This window comes from Sylvia atricapilla, chromosome 12, assembly GCF_009819655.1.
Source record: "Sylvia atricapilla isolate bSylAtr1 chromosome 12, bSylAtr1.pri, whole genome shotgun sequence".
Lineage (NCBI taxonomy): Eukaryota > Metazoa > Chordata > Aves > Passeriformes > Sylviidae > Sylvia > Sylvia atricapilla.
In genome coordinates, this window is record NC_089151.1 from 8,059,890 (window position 1) to 8,077,914 (window position 18,025).

The 18,025-nt window shown below is 50.6% G+C and overlaps 1 protein-coding gene across 3 annotated transcripts in view; it reads left to right on the forward strand.

Annotated features, from left to right (window-relative positions):
- VAC14 (VAC14 component of PIKFYVE complex) overlaps nt 1-18,025 on the forward strand; it is a 58,880-nt gene that overhangs the window by 26,984 nt on the left and 13,871 nt on the right. For all 3 annotated transcript variants that reach the window (XM_066327745.1, XM_066327744.1, XM_066327746.1), the window contains 2 exons: nt 908-1,061; nt 11,076-11,208. In XM_066327745.1, coding sequence (XP_066183842.1) covers nt 908-1,061; nt 11,076-11,208 — 287 coding nt within the window. The remainder of the gene's footprint in view (nt 1-907; nt 1,062-11,075; nt 11,209-18,025) is intronic.

The following is an 18,025-nucleotide window of genomic DNA, read 5'->3' on the forward strand; positions in this document are numbered from 1 at the left end:
CTAGCATGATTTAAAAAAAAAAAAAAAAAAGACATAATTGGCTTTTTGTTTTTCCAGGGGAGGGGTTTTCTATATTAGCTCAGAAACTAAAACTCCTCTATAACTGCAGCTCTTCAGAAAGATTCATTGTGAGAATACAGGGAAAGCCTGGGATACTGTGCTAGTGGGCAAAGGGTGGTTGGGATGTACTCTGCCAGATGTTGAGGAGTAAAAACGTGGCAGTTGACCCTTTTTGGCAGCCTTTTTGCTCTGCACAGCCCTGCTGCACTCAGAACATCAAGGACAGCTGATGAAACATCTCGACCGAAGGACATGTGAATGAAGGGAGACCCAAAATAGCCTGAGACTTGAGAAGGGTTTAGGATGGAAAAAAAAAACCCACCCAGTAATAACTTCTCCAGAAATGCTATATATAGACCAATTTGGTGACTTCTGGAAAGAAAGAGCTATGAAATCAGAATGGCAGCTCTGCCTTGACGTCCTGAGCTGAGCCGCTGAGCCTTCCCTGGATGCTGCCTTGCAGAGGGGAGCTGGCTGGTGTGTGTCCCCAGAACATCCCTGTTCTCTTGCTAGAGTTGTCCCAGATCTGTGGTTATGAAGGCAGCACAAAACCCGGACTTCCACAAAGTGGGACAAGGGAAAGCAAGTTTGATTCCTGGTTGTATAAATTTGGTTTTCTTTCATATGCTTCTTTGGGACTCTCAGAGCAGAAAACTGCTGTTTTCTTCTCTTTTGTCTTTCCTGCCGCACCCCTCAGAGAGCATTTGAAATTTCCAGTTGGAATTTTGTAGGTAGCCCTCTTTTACTAGACCTTTCTCACCACAAATTTGGTATTTGCTTCTCACCTGACCCCCTTTATGTGGATTTGGAAAGCAAAGCTCACCTTGCACCATCCCTCTCTCTACAGGTTATCCTGAAGGACCTGGAATTGCTGGCTGAGATTGCTTCTTCCCCAGCAGGACAGACAGAGGAGGGTCATGGTCCCTCTGATGGCTCCGATGTGCGACCTGGCCCAGTGGAGCTTCATGTCCCAGCCAGGGCTGGCCAGCTGAGCTCCTCCAGTGAGTGCCCCTGCGCCACAGTTCCGTGCCTCCCTGCCCCTGGCTTCTCTCCATGTTCCATGGCACCAGTCAGGTTTGCTCAGGCAAAAGGAGAAGCTTCTTTTACAGTAATAAATCAGTGTCTTCAACCCCACCCAGCACAGTTTGGGGATCAAGTCTGCCATGGCACAGACCAGGGCGCTGCTTTTATTTTTACTACTCTTTCCCCTAGTTTATGTTTTAGGGATTTAGGGCTCAGTTTAGCAGCAGGATGCCCCAGAGGCCAGTGTGGAGAGATGTCATTGTTGTCCTATTTTTTATGGGACCTTGGTTTCCAGACTCTTTTCTCCTTGTAAAAGCCCTCAGAGCCCTAGGATGAGATGCTGGCTGCAATCCCAGATCTCCAAAACATCCATAGATCTGCAGAGGGATCCCTGTGCCAGGCTGTCCACATTGGCTATGAACTGTTGTGTTGCTCTGCGTGTCTGGCAAAACCTCAGGAGAGAGATGAAGAGGGACGATCCTATTTTCTGGGGACTTGGAAAACTAAAAAAAAAAAAAAACAACCTTTCATTAATTATCCCAGCACAGGGGGAAATTTTTTTTTCACCTTCCCTTGTCTGTGGTTCATGCTTTACAGTTGCTTGGCTGCTCCTTCTCCTCCTCCGCTGCTATTTAAGGGCCTCCCTGTTGTACTCCCCAGGCCAGGTCGTCCCAGCCAAAAGCACATTTCATGTGAGCTTTGGATTGCAACCCGAGCACTGAGCCAAGGCTGCCTCTCCCTGTGCAGGATGCAGCCACAGGGCCTTGCAAAATCACCACCAGAGAGAGAGGCTTTGCTTTCCCAACCGCAGGGTTTGTTTTCTCTGAAGATCCTGGATCACTTGCCCCTCTCTGGTCTTATAAATGTCTGCACCAGCATTCAGCTCAGGTCTTGGGCTGTTCAGGGTGGGATTTTTTTTTTTTTTTAGATCTATCTGTTTCCTGCTGGGAGCGTTATCTCTGCAATGGAGAGGTGAGGGCTGCAGAGCTGGTGACCTCGCCAAGCCCTCTGCAAATCTCATCCATCCTCCCACTGTCAGAAGTGAGACTGCCTGTGTGGAGCAGCTCCTGCAGTACTGGGCAAGCAGCTGAGGAGCTGCAGTTCAGCTCACACTGATGGCTGTCTGAGGTTTCCTTCCTTCTGGATGATCTAAAAATAGCAGTCTCGATGGCGTGGATCCTAACGACTGCCGTGGCCTGTGTTAGCTATCTGGAAGAGCAACTTGGCTTCACTTACTCAAGTGTAACCTTTAAAAAGAGTCTGGCACTCCCCTCCTGGAGTAGATCTGCTAGAGCCAGAGCTCCCGTTGTCCCAAGGTGGGACAACTTGCCCCCACACAGGTCCTAGTGGGCTCTGGCTTCCTCACCTATTTTTCTCTTTCTTATAATGCACCAGAAAATTGTTTCTTAAGAATTTATTTGGGGCTGAGCTTTGTAGGTCATTGGCTTTTAACCAAAGGCACATGTTTTTGGGGAGGGAAAAAGAAGCTGGTTCATTGACCTTGGACATTTATCATGGCCCCGATCCCATCTGGCTTTTACCACCCAAGGCTGAGACTAGATGGGCTGCTGGGGAGCTCCCCCAGGGAAATTTTTAGGGTCACAGCTGGGCCAGGACCTTCCTGGGTTATGCCTGGCAAATCAGAGGCTCCTGAAAAATACTTCTTTTGTCAGAGGATTGCTTGAAGGGAAGGGGTTTTGAATCAGGACAGTGGCCAGTGGAAATTCCCTTGTCTTAGCATGGTCCCAGGTGATGAGAGCAAGTGAGCCAGAACTCTGTCCTTCCCAGGCAAAAATCTTGAGATACTGGCCCCAAAGAGAGGGTGTACCCCTTTCTGGAGTCACTGGTTTTGTACTGATATATATGGGATGGTTCCCTAGGGTGCTGTGGTTCAGACAGTGTTGTATTGGCAGTAGGATGGATGCTGTTGCCCCATTAGAGTGAGGGCTGCAGGGTTCCAGCACTTCTCCCCAGGGTTTAATCTCTCCATTCCCTTCATCCACTTCAGACTGAGTTGTCATTGATGCCAGCAGTGGGAGGAGAACTGCTGAGCTATCCCAGCCCAAATGCTCTCCTATCCCAGAGGCTCTTCCAAGTGTGCAGTTGGTGGCTTTGCAGGTAAACAAGCAAGGTCACCCTTTGAAATCCTTGAGCTCGTGGCAGGTTTCCTGCTGTGCTCTCGGTCTTGGCGCTCCAGGCTTTGCTAGCCAAGCAGTAAGGGCAGGAGTGGAGGTGGAAGGGGCCAGTGCCCCCATGGTCTTCCCCACGCTTCCTCTCTCTCCCTTTCTTCCCTCGGGATGTGTTTATGCAGTTGTTTCCCTGCCATTGAGTTTGGTTTCCTTCAGATGCTGGTTGATTAGTCAGGAAAGCCGTGTCCCACTTCCGCAGCCCGTTCCCAGCTCCAGTTTTTATTTAGCCGCTTTGTTCTCCGGTTACGTAAGGTCAGCTGCCCTCGACGCCTTCTCCAAGCACAATGAGCTGGGGCCAGCCCAGCTCAGCACTCCCGAGGAGACCCAGCATCTCCTCACGACCTGTTTTGACTGCCCTGGTTGAGGGTGGCTGGTGTTGGCTTCCAGGACTGTCTCCTTGGTACCTTCTGCCCACTTTTCCAGGGACAAGGGCTGCAGGGCTGTGCCCAAGAGCTTCCTGGTCTTTGGAGTGATGGTGCAAATGCCAGTCTGGTCAGTACAATGGCAATCCAACCCTATAGAAGTTGAGACAAGTAGCAGATGACCTGAGAGTGGTTGTCAGTGAGGTCAGCAGGTCAAGAGAGGTGATTCTGTGCCTTTACTCCACTCTGGTGAGACCCCATCTGGATGACTGCATCCAGATCTGGGGTCCTCAGCACAGGAAGGACATGGAGCTGTCATAGCAAGCCCAGAGGAGGTCACAGAGATGATCAGAGGCTAGAGCATCTCTACTGAGGAGACAGATTGGAAGTTGAGCTTGTTCAGCCTGGAGAAAGTTCCAGGGAGACCTTAGAGCCTCTTCCAGTGCCTGAAAGAGCTCCAGAAAACCTGGGCAGGGACTTTGGACAAGGCATGGAGAGACAGGACAAGGGGGAATGGCTTCAAGCTGAAAGAGAGTAATTTTAGATTAAGTATATAGGAAGAAATTCTTCATTGTGAGGATGACGAGGCGCTGGAAGAGGTTGCCCAGAGAAGATGTGGAGTGCCATCCTTGGAAGTATTCAAGGCCTGGTTGGATGGGGCTCTGAGCAACCTGGTCTAGTGGGAGGTGTCCCTGCCCATGGCAAGGGGGTTGGACTAAATGGCCTTTAAATGTCCCTTCCAACCCAAACCATTCCATGATACCATAGGTGGAAGCCCTCCAGCCTGGCCTACAGCTCTGCTCAGCACAAGAGACAAAAGCTTATTCCAAAAGGATGCCAGACCAGCTGCTGCCTTGCACAGGGTAACTCTTGCACACATCTCTTCCTTCCTTTCTGCACAGCTTTGTAAGGTGAAGCAGTCACAGCCCTTTGTTTCCTCTCCAGTTTGGTCCGGTCTCTCCCGCCTGGCTTCCTGCCGGAGGTGGTGGGGACAGTGCTGTACCCTTTGAGCACCTCACGCTATAGGATGTTTACTGGGAGTCTGACTCCATATGTGGATTCACTAATGGGCCTGAGGTCATTGGTTTCCACTGGCAGACCATGGATATCCCAGGAGTCAGTGGATTACTCTGGAGGAGACTGCTGGAAGTCCCTGAGAGATGCAGTCTGTTCAGTTCAGTCCTGCTGTATCCTCCTCCTGGAGAACATGCAACATTCCAGAGTGGAGATATTCTGTGTTAGGGGTTTGCTTTCAACATATCTTGGTCTTGGGGGTGGGGAGATTTTATTCTCAGTGCTGTCAAACTACTCCCTTTTCGTTGTCTGTTGCTTTAATTGTGTAATCATAGATCTGCACAAGTAGCAGAGTATGACAAGGTCCCACTTCCAGATAGTCTGTAAAATGTTAGGGCAGCCTCTGTAAACATCAGGTGAGAGTCTGTAGTGTGCAGGAGGTCCATGAAAGGTGGAAAAGAGAAGGTGGTCTCCTGTCAGATGGCTAAACTGCTATTTCCAGTGTTAAAGAAGGATAAAAGTGAAACCCTTCCCTACTCATCCTCCCCACAAAAGGCAATGAGGCAGCTAACATCACACCACCAAACACTTGCTCTTGAATGAACCAGTTTCTAGAAGTTTTTGGAGGATCAGGAGTGTGACAGCAGGGAGCAAAGGAGCCAAGAAGGCAAGAGAAAAGAGGGCTGTTCCTGAGTGCTCTGAGCTCAGTGGGCTGGTTCCTGATGGTTAGTGTCTGTGGCATCTCTTTTCCTCCTGGCATGAAGCTGTTCAGGAGGGTTGACTGTCAAAAATGTTCTTCTGCCTCCTGGAGAGGAGAGGAATTTGAAGGAAAGGGTGATGTGTTTGTTTTCCTGGATGCAGTGTAACAGCAGAGCTGGGATGTCATGGAAAACCCCAGGAGAGACCATCCAGATGTAGTGTTAACTCGGCTGGCGTGCCTCCAGGTATCCATCCCTCCTGAGATGGTCACAGCATACAGCCAGCCAGAAAGCCTGGGGATTCCCAAATAACAGCTGGGATTACTGATTTGTAGTGGTGAACAAAGGAGAAGTTAATGGTGTAGATAAATCACTCTTAGCCGAGCCCTCCCTTGGAGTTACTTTGCTGGGCTGCCTCAGTTTCCCCAAGATGTTGTGAGGAATTTGTTGGGTGAGGTGAGGAACGAGGTGAAAAGCAAACTAGCAGAACAAATACTGGTATGGAAACAGCCCAGCAAAGCCCATTTCTGCTCATTCCTGTAGGTCACCTTCCATATGTTCCACCTTTCCATGCAGGAGCTTCAACCTACTCTAAGCTCACCATGAAGCTTAACCATTCCTGGTTTGCAGCTCTGCTGGGTACTTTGTGGTCCTCAGCAATGACAGAGCTATATCCCTGCTGCATTTTTGCTTATTGATTTACCTTAGCAAAGAAAAATGAGGCAGTAGCGGATGGCTAACCTTCCTAGGAAAACCATCAGAATTATCATTGCCTGCTGCCCTCCTCCAAGGCAGCCATGAGCACAGACTCTGCATTAGGTGGGGAGAACCAGAAGCAGCAAAAGCCTCATTTGACATCAAAATAGGTACCCCAACCTATCTGAGGCCCCCTTTCTGTTGAGATGTTGAAGTCTCAGGAATTACAAACCCAAGGCTCTTTAGCCAGGTAGGAAGGGGAGAAACATCCCATGTGTGCCCAGGCAAAACCAGGCTGAGCACAGCCCCTGGCCGTGCAATCCAGAATTTTGATGGGTTTATTTCGTCAGCAGCATCCTGTGCTCCGGAGAGGGGAGAGTGGAGGTTTTGCAGAGCCCAGCTGAGCTGCCGACATGTTCACATCTGTTTCCAGCTACACCCTGCGCCGGCTTTCTGGGAGGAGGAGGGGAGGATTTGCCTTTTTTACGGCTCTATTTTTATCCTGCTCCGCGAGGCTTCACCACTCCGTGTTTGCAAAAGCTAAAATTCAAAACATCCTGGGGAAGGCTGCCGGGGGGATACGCCGCACAGATTCCCACGTCGCTGCCCGGGGTTTCGCCAAGCACCATCTGGCAGTGCCGACTCCCACGCCGCTGGCGCTCGGGCGGGTTGAAGGCTCATGGACCAGCTCCTGCTGCCGCCGGGTTTATCCCTGCTGCTCCCAGAGGAGCAGAGGGAGATCATTCTCTGGGCTGAGCTGGAAACATGATGCCTTGGGGAAAGCACTCGGGTGGGAAGGATGCTTGGCCTCGCCAACTCTTAGCTTACCCTCCCTATATCCGAGCTGAAATTGCTTCAATTAGAGATTGCGGTAAATCATTTTAGCTAAACCACCGCAAATACCCTTGTGGGTACTCTTTAACCAGCTTACCCAGCTTTAGCTCGCTTCGGAAAGGAATCAATTCTGCTCCAATCTTATTTCAGTTTGGTTTCAATGAGTTAAGCAAGTCCACACCGGTTTTAATTAAGACTGGTTTGAAACCAATTATAGTAAATTAATAGAAGTTATGTTTTATGCCAGGGTGAAGTTCAGAACTTTGTGGCTGAGATAGGAAAATCCAAGTTCGTGTCGGTGTCTGCCAGGCTCACCCGGAGCAATGTGGGGACACTTTGGATACTGTAGATCTCGACACAGCTCAGCCCATCAAGCAGCCAGACAGCCTGAATGTTCCAGGGTGATGTACAATATATATTTATAAGGGCTTTAATATAGATCCCTAATTGCCTGTCTCAGTTGATTTATAGTGTGGCCACGCAAGCAGTGGGAACAGCATGAGCCACTGGTGAGCGCTCAGGGATGCACTGGGGGTTTGCAGACATTCGCTGTGCTCTGCTCGAGCTGGCACCCATGGCTGGGGGAACAGATGTTGGTATTGACTTAGATGATCCAAGAAGATTGCTTGTGTCCCTGGCTCTGCCCCTGTCTGTGAGAGAATCCAGGGAAAGGATTTGTTAGCCTGTTGTCCTGGGCTGCAGAAGGTTGCTGTAGTCATTGATAGGACAAGGGATAATGGTGTAAAACTGGCAGAAACTGACAGAGAATATGTTTAGCTTTGATATTAGGAAAAAATTCTTTATTGTGAGGGTGGTGAGTTACTGGCACAGGTTGCCAAGAGAAGCTGTGGCTGTCCCATCCCTGGAAGTGTTCAAGGCCAGACTGAATGCAGCTCTGAGCAACCTGGTCTAGGGGAAGGTGTCCCTGCCCATGGCATGGGGGTTGGAATGAGATGAGCTTTAAGGTCCCTTCTGTGATTCAATTATAAGGACCCAGGCTGATGTGGACTCACTGCAGCCATAGAGCTGCAATTCCCACCTACCTTTCATCATGTTTTAGTGTGCTGAGCCCAAAATTCCCATTTGTTCGTATTCTAGTGGATGTCTGGACTGAGTTTCATCATGCCTCTGAGCATGGATCTTTCTTCTTCCAGCTCCCTCCTCCACACTGGATTAAAAAAAAAAAAAAAAAGGCAGCAGAGCCGTGACGTGCCACCAGCCCCAGCTACGTTAACAGCAGATCTGGCAGGTTACAGATCTGCAAAGTATTGCTTCAGGGAAAGGGGGAGAGGTGCAAGTTTCAATTAATTATGCCACAGTTTTCTTAACACTTCTTCCTGCTTGTCTCTCGTGCTTCAGAGAAACACTTGACAAGCTGCTCCTACAGTTCTGTCGGGCTGGGAATGCCACTGTGCTGAGCTGTAACCCACAGGGCAGTGAGCTGAGCTCCAGGCTACGCCAGGAAGGGTTATACCATGGCACACAAGGTGCCAGCCACTTCTTAGACATCCTGTAAACAGAGCAAACAGGACGTTTGGAGGATTGGGAGGATTTGGAAAAGAACTGCTTTGCCTGCTTGGAAGAAGTATTGCCTGTTTAAATTCCATCTGAGGTTTGGTTGAGCCTTTTACAGCCTGGCAGACTCCTACACACTGGTTTCTCACTCCTAGCAGTAGCCCTAGAGAGCACTGGCAAGGCTTCTCTGGCATGGTGTGCCACAGTGGAAACCTTCCTTACGGACATGCAGGCATAGCTGCTGTGCACCAGGTGGGCAAAGGATGGAGAAATGATCCCTCTGGGGTTCGGTCTCAGTGCTCCCAGAGGCAAAGGATGGTGAAGAGGCTCCCTGGAGTAGGTAGACTCACATGCTTTCTCCTCCTAAGAAAAACAGGGCACAGACTTGTTTTCACCATCTCTGTATCGCAGTCCTTCCTTGCTCCCAGGCTGGGCAGAAGGATCCAAGGTTCAGGAACCAGTCGATGGAAGAAAACAGCAGTACTGAAGGTCCTGCAGACTGTAGCTGGGATCTGATCTCCAAGGCAGTTCTGACTTTTGGATACTCAACTGATCCAGCAGGTTGTTCCCAGTCTCCATCTGAAAATGCAGGAGGTGCTGCAGCACTTCAGAGCACATATCTGAAGGTGCTTGTGGCTGGTCTGTCTTGCAGCCGTACAGCTCCTGGGCTTTGTCCTGTGCACAGCAGAAGTGCTTGTCCTGTCAGGGAGGAGAAAAATTGCTGCCTCCTCCTGTTTTTCTTTGGGACGTGTTTTAGGATATGTAAAGTTTGTCTGGAAGGCATGTGAGGTGACAGGCACAAAGCTGGCTTTGCTTTGTGGAGGGAACACTGTGCCACTGATGGTGCTGTGGGGCTCAGAGAGACTGTTTTTGAGAAGGGAGAAACTCCAAGATCAGACCCTCCCCAGACAAGCTACAGCACTGGAGTATTGTGAGCTGGTGGAAATGATGGTGGGATGTCCTACCTGCTGCTAGCTCATGTTGTAGTACAGCCGGGTTTGGATGCCTTGGAGTTGCTAAATGGGCAAAAGTATCACTTTTGCAGCTTTGAAAGACAGTTTCTGCCTGGTCTTCACCTGCCTTCCCAGGCTCTGCTGGGAGGTTCGAGGCTGAGCTGCAGGCAGGTGGAGTGGGAAGGCAGAGGTGCCCCATTTCACCTCCAGACCGTGTCTCTGCTCTCTTTTGAGCAGTGCTGAGCAGCTGTAGTGACGACACGTGGGGCATGGCTGTATTTTCACGCCGGGTACTCCTTGCCTTCGAACAAACACACCTTTGTTTTGGAGCACATTGGCTCAGCTGGGTCCCCCTTTTTTTTTTCCTTTGCCCAGATCATCTTCCCTGCAGCTGAGGGGAAACATGATTCGATGGTGAACACTTGTGCTCGGGGAGCTGCTTGCTTCAAAGCCTGGCTTGGGGTTACAAATACATCATGGGGTGGGTGAACACACAGCTCCAGCAGGAAGAGGACACTGGGTTCTGGTCAGGATGACCTCGAATTTCATTTTCCTTTTTCATGGGCTCTGTATGTTCTCTTAGATGCTAAATCCAAACCTGGAGAAGCTGCCCTGTGTGTATCTCTTGTGTATCATTTGGAGAGGCAGGATAGAAACGGACCAGCAGCTTTTCCATCAGCTTTCCTGGGCTTTGGCAGCTTAATTGCATCTTTAATTGGCTGCTCCATGCTCCGCTGAGTGTCCGTAGAAGCAGACAACATCCATAAATCAAACTGCTCAGGTTTCCTTTGGTTATCTGATGGAAATAGTGGGTGGGGAAATAGCCTTGGGGTGCTTGTGTGTGCTGGCTTCCCTTCTTACCACAGTTAGACATGGCCTTTCCAAAGGAGAAATTAAGGGAGAGAGCTCCCCTTGCTGCAAAGTCGCTTTTGAAATGCTCTCTCCAAACATTTGCTTTGAGTGCTGTCCTGCTAAATAAACCATCTCCCCTGGGGTTTCACTGTGGGAAAAGCAATCTTTACCTGCCAGCTCCCTGCTCTTGTGTTTGGAAGGGATATTTCCCTGAGCTGGGAGCTGCCCCTTTCCCAGCCCTCCCTGCCAAGAGTCTCAGACTAGCACAATCCTTAAGCCCAGAGCTCTGCTGTGGTTTGACCAGTACTTTAGGCTAGCCCTGGAGCACATTGTATATGACACACCAAGTGGCTCCTGCTCAGGGAAAATCACATCAGCGAGTGTAAACCAGTGTCTGTGCCATGGCCTGAATGTGTGTGTCTGCCACTACATGCACACTGGGCTCAGGGCATCTGTGGCTTATGTGGTTGGATTGCAGGCTCTTCAACTCACCAGCAATCTGGTGGTTTTGGGATGAGTGTACATGCCATATCTGAGGAGATGGGATTGGCTCAATTTAGAGCCTTAGGCACTCCTTCTAGCAGCTACTGAAGCTGAATAGCTCTGGGATGAACTCCCAAAAAATGCCATTTTAACCCCAGGTGCTGCTTCCAGGGCTGCAACCACCATAAAATGCTTTCTCTTGGGCTGGAGAGAGGTAACACTAGGCTGGCTCTGCTTTAACCAAACAGATGTGGTTATATGAGGCTTGAAAATCTTCCCATGCCCCTGCCCTCGTCTTCTCAGTGCTGTGTCTGTATTTTGGGTGTCTGCCCTCTCACGAAGGCTTTGGCAGCAGGGCCCTGGCAGCTCTAATTTGCTCTCCCCTTGCCTCCCCAGGTACAAAAGGCCTGGAGTGCTCACCCTCCACCCCCACCATGAACTCCTACTTCTACAAGTTCATGATCAACCTGCTCAAGCGTTTCAGCAGTGAACGGAAACTCCTGGAAACCAGAGGAGCCTTCATCATCAGGTCAGAGCACTCCACCTCACCGAAGCCCCTGAGCTGCCCTGGGACGGGTGGGACAGGAATGGCAGAGTCAAGCAGCCCGAGTACTGCATTTGCTCAGAGCCAAAACCATTTCCTCAAGCTTCCCTCGCTCTCCAACAAATGGTTTTGGAGCAAACAAGATTTGCCTTTCACATGTCAAGGCACCATATTTCTCTCTCCCATCCCTGGAGGCAAAGTGGCTCCTTATTAAACAGTGTTGTCAGAGCCTCTTTCGTTAAGAAACAACTAGACCAGCCGGAGCACGAAGACAGGCTTGCCCTCGGAGTGCCAAGCTGAGTGAATCCCTGCAGCCGGCTTGGCAAGATGCTTGCCCATCCAAAGCCATGTGTTTCAATGCATAAAGCTGGTAGATTTTGCTTCAGCTTTTTAAGGAGCTGTGGCAGAGGCTGGAGAGCCAAATGTGAAGGCTGGAATGCCAAGTGTCATGGCAGCTGGCAGAAAGTCATCTTTATTGCAATAAAATCTGATGCAAGGGATATCCATTCCTCAGCTCACTGGGAAATAACAGGGTTAATGGTCAAGGCGAGTTGGAGAAATCAGTGAGGAGGTTGGTGGAAGCAGCTGGCAGGACCCTGGGTTTTCCTCCCTTGCTTGCAGGGATGTGACATCAAAATGAACAGGGCAAGAGCATGAGATACAAGCCATGCTTCTACTGGAGAAGAGAGCCACCTCTCCAAAGGCACAGGGATATGCCAGGTATTGATGAAGGGATCCCATCACTGCAGTGGGAAAATACAGCATACAGAGCTCCCAAAATTTGCTAAGCTGAGTTGGGTGTGGAGTTGCATCTGCTTGGGCAGCAATTTTTGCCCAGGTCTGAATTCATCCCTGAGACAATATCCCACTCACAGTGTCCACTCTCCTCTCCCCAGTCAGCACAGCCCCTAGGATAAGCCACCCTTGGCAGGGAAGTGACCTCATGCTGTGTTAGGGAAGCTGGGTGACCAGAGTGGCAGTGAGCCTGGGCAGAGTCCCATTTAACAGCTCTCCTGTACTGCAGCCACCTCAAACTTATTCCCTCCGGCTCTGGCAGGAGAAGCCTTGGCTGGCAGGCCCAGCTTTACAGCAGCCAGCCAGAGGTGCGCTGGGACTGGCTCACAGCAGCTCAGCAAGCCAAGGCTTTTTACAGTGACTCATGCCCTAAAAAATCTGGTAAAGCGAAAAAAAAAAAAATTAAAAAATAGATGACTCTGTCCTTTGTCAAGTCACGTTGTTACTCATATGGGGTAGATGGAGGACTGGAGCCAAAGTGGTGGTTCTGGGAGGGTGAGCCATGCCCTGAGGTACCAGTGATTAATTCTGAAACCTACTGATGGTGAGTAAAAGGCTGGTGTAAACTACATCTCTGCTGCTTCCAGAAAAAGCAAGATGAGAAAAGAGGAGAAAAACTTTTACAGGACTCTCTGGCAAAGATTGATCTCTTGCCGGAGAGACTCGGTGAACGTGGGAGCCTCATGGAGCTATTTTTAGCCACTTTTCAAATTGAAGCCGTATGCGCGTTCCCACGTTACATCCCTCCCCTGTCCACAAGCCAACTCAGCTGTTTTGCACAGCAGAGTGAGAAGCCAGCCTCATGTTTGACTTAAGAGATGCTGGTGATGTTTCATCCTGAGCTGGAGAGCTCAAGGGGGATGCTTGAGAGACTGGGACAGCATCTGCAAAAGTGTGGTCCAGGACCACTGCTGCCTCTTTCCCAGGCTGGCCTGGGAACACTGAAACAGGGAAGGAAAATAGACCTCTTACGTTTAGGCAATGATTTCCAGCTGAAGGATTAGTGTTCACAGGAAAGGGAAATGGGGAACAGGGGTTTTATTCAAGCACAGCACAGCAGTTTTCCCTGTCACGTTGCTGGTGGGCAAATTCAAAGGTCCGTGAGGTCACGTAGGGGGTCTGTGACTAAAGGTAGTTCATATCTAATCCAACTTAAGTTTGCTGACTCTGAAAGGACTTTAGTCACTCTCCTGATATGTCCTCAGAATCCCAGAGAGAGAGGTTATAGTACATTGAGTGCTTGAGGGTGGAAGTGGGGTTTGAGCAGTGATCTCTCCAGGAGGTGGGGCCATCTCTTGCTCTGTACGGACCTGTGATCCCCAATACATACAGAACTGGTCCAGAACCTGCCTGGTGCTGGGAGATGGGTGGGAGGAGTACCTGCAGCCTTTGCTGGCAGAATTCACCCTCCAAGCCTGGCTCAGGCAGAGATAGGAGCTGTGATGAGTGGTCTCACTATCAGTAACCTCTGCCCCAAGGTAGGTATCTGGAGATGTTTTGCCAGAGAAGACAGGGTGGAGCTAAGTGGAAACACAAACTTCCTTCAAAATAACAGGGGAACAGCTCCAAAAACTTCTGTCATTCATAAGGAAGTATCTCCTTTCTTCTCCTTTGCCTGTGACCACCAGGCTGGAGGATAACCCAACACTGGCACATGGTCCCTCTGCCAGCACTGTTCATGTATCAAAGAGATGGATCAGTCTACTGCCTTCCCGAGTGGGATCCAGTGCCCATCAAACCATGGTGTGATGCTTCATCTGTGCCAAGGGCTTTGGAATTAGGATCCCTTCAACCCAAGGGGACCTCACAGAGAGAAAGCCTATGGCTGTGGTGGAGCTCACATGCCGAGCTGAGCCACAGCAGGAGGAGTTGGACTTGATGATCCTTGTGTGTCCCTTTCAACTCCCTGTCATCTATAATCTGTGAGAAAGGAAGAGCAACATCCAGAAGAAGGCTCTTCAAAGCTGTTTAGATGCCTTATGAATGTCTGGACAAAGGATTTGCCAGGGGGATTCCGGTGGTATGAATCCCACAGTCATGCTGTTCTACCCCTCTGCCCTAGAGGAAGGAGGGAAACCTGTTCCCATGATCTCTTCTGAATTTTTTTTTTTTTTTTGGCTTGGCATCAGTTTTCTGCATTGCAGCTGACAAGGTTCCTTTGGGGGTCAGTTCTCTCTTACCGTTGTCACCTTTTTTAGGCTGGAAGCCAGTAAAATTAGTCTGCCTTCAAAACTTAAGACTACCAAGTGCTGCCTTCTCCTCTCAAGCCAGGCATGTTTGCACTTAGAGGTTGCTCCCAAAGTGTTGTCAGAGGCGGGAGCATCAGTGTTACCTCCCACCTCAATAAACAGATCTGAGGCCTTCCACTCTTCTCACTAATTGCCCTGGCTGGCACGTGGCCGTCCTGCATTCACCAGAGCCCTTGAGCAAGAGGCAAATATTCCCATTCAGCTGCTGACCTCTTGGAGCAGCAGAAAAATGTGGAGGAGCTTCCAAAGCATCACATGGCTCCTTGGAGCAGCACGGCTGTCCTCCAGGCAGGAGCCCTGTGGAGGGAAAGCTGCTTGGCCGGTCAGGAGGCAGGCAGCAGAGCAGCACCGAGCTTTTCAGCTCACACTGAGATTTACAGGCTGGATTTAATGCCTCTTGGTTGGTACCAGTGCTGTGGGATGGGGGGATTAAGGGAGAGGTTAAGCCCTACTGCATGGACACATCAGTGTTGCTGCTCAGAGCACTGTGTGAGGATAGGGCTGGCTGTCCTTGCAAGGGGCTGTCTTTTCCCCTCTTGTACCTCCCCAGGGCTGGTTGTGCAGTTCCTGTGCTGTCCCCAGGGTCAGTGTGAGCTCCAGGAGCCAGTTCAGCTGGCTAAGTCAAGCCTAGCACCAAAGCAGTCGGCTTTTTGCTGCTCTCTGAGATGGAACAGCTCAGACGTTCATGGCTGATGTACCTTGCCCCAGCAAATGAACCCTCCAGGGCATGGGATGTGCTTGAGTGGCTGGAGACATCCCTATGCATGTCGTGTGTGGATGCTTTGAAGTGCAGGGCTTAACTTTGAAGCCCATCAAGGCCATTTTCTCGAAGAGCAGTGGCACCCTGAGGCAGAGAGGATGCCTGAGTCAGCACTTTGCTCCCCAGGCAGGCTGCACGAAGGGGTTGTCTCAGCTTGTTTTATAGAGCTGTTAAATAAACCTCCCCACCGCCTGGCACCTTCTCACAGGGTGTTTTCTGAGGTTAAACTGTTTGGAAGAGGCCCTGGCATGACTTTTCAACCACCTCCCATGTGATGCACCTGGTGGGACTTGTCCATTTGACTGGAGATTTTCCTTGGCCTTTGGGGGTATTCTTGAACCCCGTGAGGGTTGGCCAGGGGGGGCTGGGTGGTTCTCTCTCCACTATGGAGAACACAGGCTGGAGCATATGAGGTTGTTCAGCCAATTTACAGCATTAGCTGGAGAGCTGGAAAATCCCAAGTCTCGTGATGGGGCCACAGATTTTATAGTTCCAGCAGACGGGAAAAGTTCACCTGGCTGGAAATTCTGACTGTTTTTGAGATCTCAAAGCCCTGCTGGGGTGAGGCCAGGGGAGAGCTGGATAAGAAAGAGGGCAGAGCTGAGGACAAACACTGGCAGGTCACACTGGGTGGATGAAGGGCTGTGCATGATGCCGTTGGTGCTGGGGTGGCCAGTCCCTCTTTTTGGGCCTGACAGGGTCTCAAAAGGCAGTTTGAACCTGCTAACCAGGATGAGGAATCAGAGGAGGAAAGGAAAGGAAAGGAAAGGAAAGGAAAGGAAAGGAAAGGAAAGGAAAGGAAAGGAAAGGAAAGGAAAGGAAAGGAAAGGAAAGGAAAGGAAAGGAAAGGAAGGAAAGGAAAGGAAAGGAAAGGAAAGGAAAGGAAAGGAAAGGAAAGGAAAAAGGAAAAGGCTGCCAGCATCCCAGTGAGCAGGGCTGTTGGGGGGAAGTGCCACAACTACAGGATGCTTCTGTACTGCAGTGAGCCAGTGTTCCCCTAGCCCCATCCTGCCTCCCACCTCATCCCTAACCTTGTCCTTCTCTCCTGCTGTGCTGTCCTCACTTCCCAGCCCTCACTGGAAGAGGCTCAAGGAGTTGGGGCTGACCAAAACCCTCCTCCCAGGCCTGGATGTTCTTGAGCTCCTCTGGACACACATTTTCCTTGGCCAACACCCCAACACCTCCTGATGATCTGGAGACACCCAGTGCTGGGATGCAGGACCCAATCCTGCTTCTTCCTATGGATGTGCTGATGCCACTGTGCCCCCTCCAGCTCCCATTGCCAAACTCATGCCCTGAAAATCCCTCTACAAGTGAATCAGGGCTGGAGGGGGGACACGTGCCACCTCTTCCTCTCTCCCACCCTCCGTGCCACTGCAATGCAGAACAAAACCTGCATTTGTTTTTGCAGGAACCATTTGGCTTGTACTCAGCAAAGTGCAAAAAAAAAAGAAGGGGAAAAAAAATGGAGCCTCTTTGATAAACTGTGATATGAACTCGGGTAAAATCCAAACAGCTGTGAGTGCTACAAGGGAAGCTTCTGTGTCGGGAGGCAGCGAGCCTGCGAAAATCCACTGCTCTGCCTGCCAGGATGCTCGCTGGCCGCCTGCCCTCCGGCTCTAATGAACTGTGCACTCGCCATCCCCCTCCTCGTGCCTCGCCGAGAGGAGGAACCGGAGAAAGCTTTTTAGTTCGGGTTGTTTTTTTTTTGTCCATTTGCAAAGCAGAAAGAGGGACTCCCTCCCAGCCAAGGCCCCAGCCAGGCACAGGGTGATGGAGCAGGGTGGTGAACATGCCCAGTTCTTCTCTCTCATCTCCAGCCCATTCCTTTATGCCTCCCTTTAACTCTCCCTGCTCCCCAAAACCTCCTCTCCCCAGCTTGCCTTGTAAAACCCCATGCCTGGAGATCCAGAATAGTGCTACAGTGATGTGGTGGCAAACAGGCTCTGCTTTCCTGCATTCTCCCTCTGCATTCTCCCTCATGGTACAAGCTCCAGGCTTGTACCATGAGCACCTTCTGGGCTCTTCTTGTGCTCCTGTGGGATTTTGGAAGGAAGCCAGCAATGCCACCATAAAGCCCCAGCTCTCAATTTGCCTCTTTTACATTGCACAATGGGCTACACAAGCCCACAGGAGCATGTGATTATTGGGGTTTTAATTCAGTGAGGCTCTGGGACATCACTCTAGATTCTGTTAAACGCTCCCATCCCCATGAAGTAGGAGCCAAAGGGGGAAATCCCAGTTTCCCCTGGGATAGAGGTTGGCTCTGGAGTCACAATGCACCAGCAGTCATCAACAGCATGACCTTCACAAGGGAGGAGCCTGGTTGCCCTGTCAAAGGATTATCCTTGCTGGGAGAGCATGAGCTGGGCCAGCCCTGGCCAGCTCACTCCTGGGGCTCTCCCCTGGGGAGGACAGGAGATGCCTCCACTGAGCTGCAGGGACTGGATGAGCTGGCATGCACCAGGTCCTGGAAATTCATTTGCTGTGCTAACACACCAAAGCTGCTCCAGAACCAGCCATTCTTGAAGTTGCTTGGAAGGATTTGATGGGTTTTCCTGTAGAAAAATGGGAACCACATGTGAGCAGCAGTGCCGGCGTGGGCTGGGACTAATTTGGGTCAGTGAGAGGGTGGAGGGGAGGAAGGGGAAATGTGCATAGGAGAGGAAAATCCTCACTAAATAGCCGAGTTCCTTCAAAGGGCAGGTCCCCAGGTAGAGATATCTGCTTCCTCCCGGCCCTTTCCCTAGGATCACAGCAGGAATGCTGTGGGAAAGCAGGAAAAGAAGGAGGGAGCTGGGAGAAGGCAAACTGGACAGTGGGGAGAGGAGCCCACAGTTTCCATGCTTGCTGACTGTCATGTTCTTCAGAGCAGGGATTCAGCACAAGCAGCTTCCAAAGTGTCTCCCAAATTTTCTTTGCCTGGCTGATGGGGTGAGGACCCTCATCATGGGGAAGCTGCTTAACCTGTCTGATCCTGTTTGTTGGGGCTCGGGTG